Here is a 1,511-nt window from a genome sequence, read left to right as displayed (position 1 = left end):
GGCGATGGCACCCTACTCTAGTACTCTTGCCTGGAAAATCCCATGGATGGAGGAGCCTGGTGGGCTGCAGTCCATGGGGTCGCGAAGAGTCGGACAGACTGAACGACTTCACTTTTACTTTTCACTTTCATGCATTGAAGAAGGAAATGGCAACCCACTCCAGTGTTCTTGCCTGGAGAATCCCAGGGATGGGGGAGCCTGGTGGGCTGCCATCTATGGGGTTGCACAGAGTTGGACACGACTGAAGTGACTTAGCAGTAGCAGCAGTATTATTTGTTAATGCTTATAGGATGCAGTTTCTAAGGCCCAGGGCCTTGTGGAAGGTCCGGCTAAGGGCATTCTTCACCTCATTATTTCTCAGGCTGTAGATGATGGGATTCAACATGGGAGTCACAACAGTGTAGGACAGTGATAGCACTTTCTTGCTTTCAGGAGAATTATTGGACTTTGGACGGAAGTAGACGAGGCTTAAAGATACATAGAAAAGGGAGACGACGAGCAGGTGAGAGGAGCAGGTAGAGAAGGCTTTACGCTTCCCCTTTGCCGATGGAATCTTCAGGATGGCAGCAGCAATGCAAGTGTAGGAACATAGGATCAGCAAGCAGGGAATCATGACAAATAGAATGGTTCCAATAATGGCATAGATCTCAAACAGCGCTGTGTCTGCACAGACCAGCCTCAGCACAGGTGGGCTGTCACAGAAGAAGTGGTTCACCTTGTTGCTACCACAGAATGGAAAGCTGAAGAGCCATGTGGTCTGCACAGTAGCTACAGGAATGCCTGGAAACCAAGACATAACTGCCAGTTTGGCACGTGCCCTTGGGCTCATGATGACTGGGTAGTGCAAGGGACTGCAGATGGCTACATAGCGGTCATAGGCCATGGTGGCCAGGAGGGAGCATTCAGAAACCCCAAAGAAGAAGAAGAAATACATCTGAGTGGCACAGCCAAGAAAGGAGATGGTTGTGTCCTGGGCAATCAGGGTCCCCAGCATCTTGGGCACAGTAGCTAAATTGAAGCCAATCTCTAAGAAGGACAAGTTCCTGAGGAAGAAGTACATGGGGCTGTGCAGCATGGGGTCAGCCAAGGTAACCAGAATGATGAGGCTGTTTCCCAGCAGAGTGACCAGGTAGATGAACAGAAATGTCAGGAAGAGTAATGACTGTATTTCAGTAGGTAAGGAAGAGAAACTCATGAGGATAAACTCATTAACTCTTGTCCAGTTTCCTTCAGCCATAAATATAGGAATGAACCCCCAGCTGTGGTCATAGAGATTCTCGATTGGAAGAGTCAGATTCTGGATTTGTTTTTCAGACAAATCCAGTGTCAGGGAAAGAGGCAAGATCAGGATCTCAGTTGCAAGGGAAATTATCTTGTGTTAGCTGAGAATAAAAGCACAAGGAAGAATGGCCACAGCATGAGCTCTGAAATGGCTCTAGGTCAGGTTTCAGAAGAGTTGATATGTTTCTATTTGTACGTTGACATATAGGGAAAGTTTATACCTAATCAGA

General features: G+C 47.5%; 1 protein-coding gene across 1 annotated transcript; it reads right to left on the bottom strand.

Annotated features, from left to right (window-relative positions):
- Positions 1 to 283: 283 nt before the first annotated feature.
- Positions 284 to 1,237, bottom strand: LOC105001172 (olfactory receptor 10A2). The gene has a single exon (XM_010857350.1). It carries the CDS (start codon positions 1,235 to 1,237, stop codon positions 284 to 286), a length of 954 nt encoding a protein of 317 aa, XP_010855652.1.
- Positions 1,238 to 1,511: the final 274 nt, after the last annotated feature.

Source organism: Bison bison, unplaced genomic scaffold (assembly GCF_000754665.1).
Source record: "Bison bison bison isolate TAMUID 2011002044 unplaced genomic scaffold, Bison_UMD1.0 scf7180017864379, whole genome shotgun sequence".
Lineage (NCBI taxonomy): Eukaryota > Metazoa > Chordata > Mammalia > Artiodactyla > Bovidae > Bison > Bison bison.
Note: the sequence above shows the minus strand (reverse complement) of the source record. Positions and strands in the feature narration are given on the sequence as shown.

What these genes read in the sequence shown, in the direction of transcription:
- LOC105001172 (XM_010857350.1), bottom strand. Translation starts at nt 1,237, where the DNA reads ATGGCTGAAGGAAACTGGACAAGAGTTAATGAGTTTATCCTCATGAGT.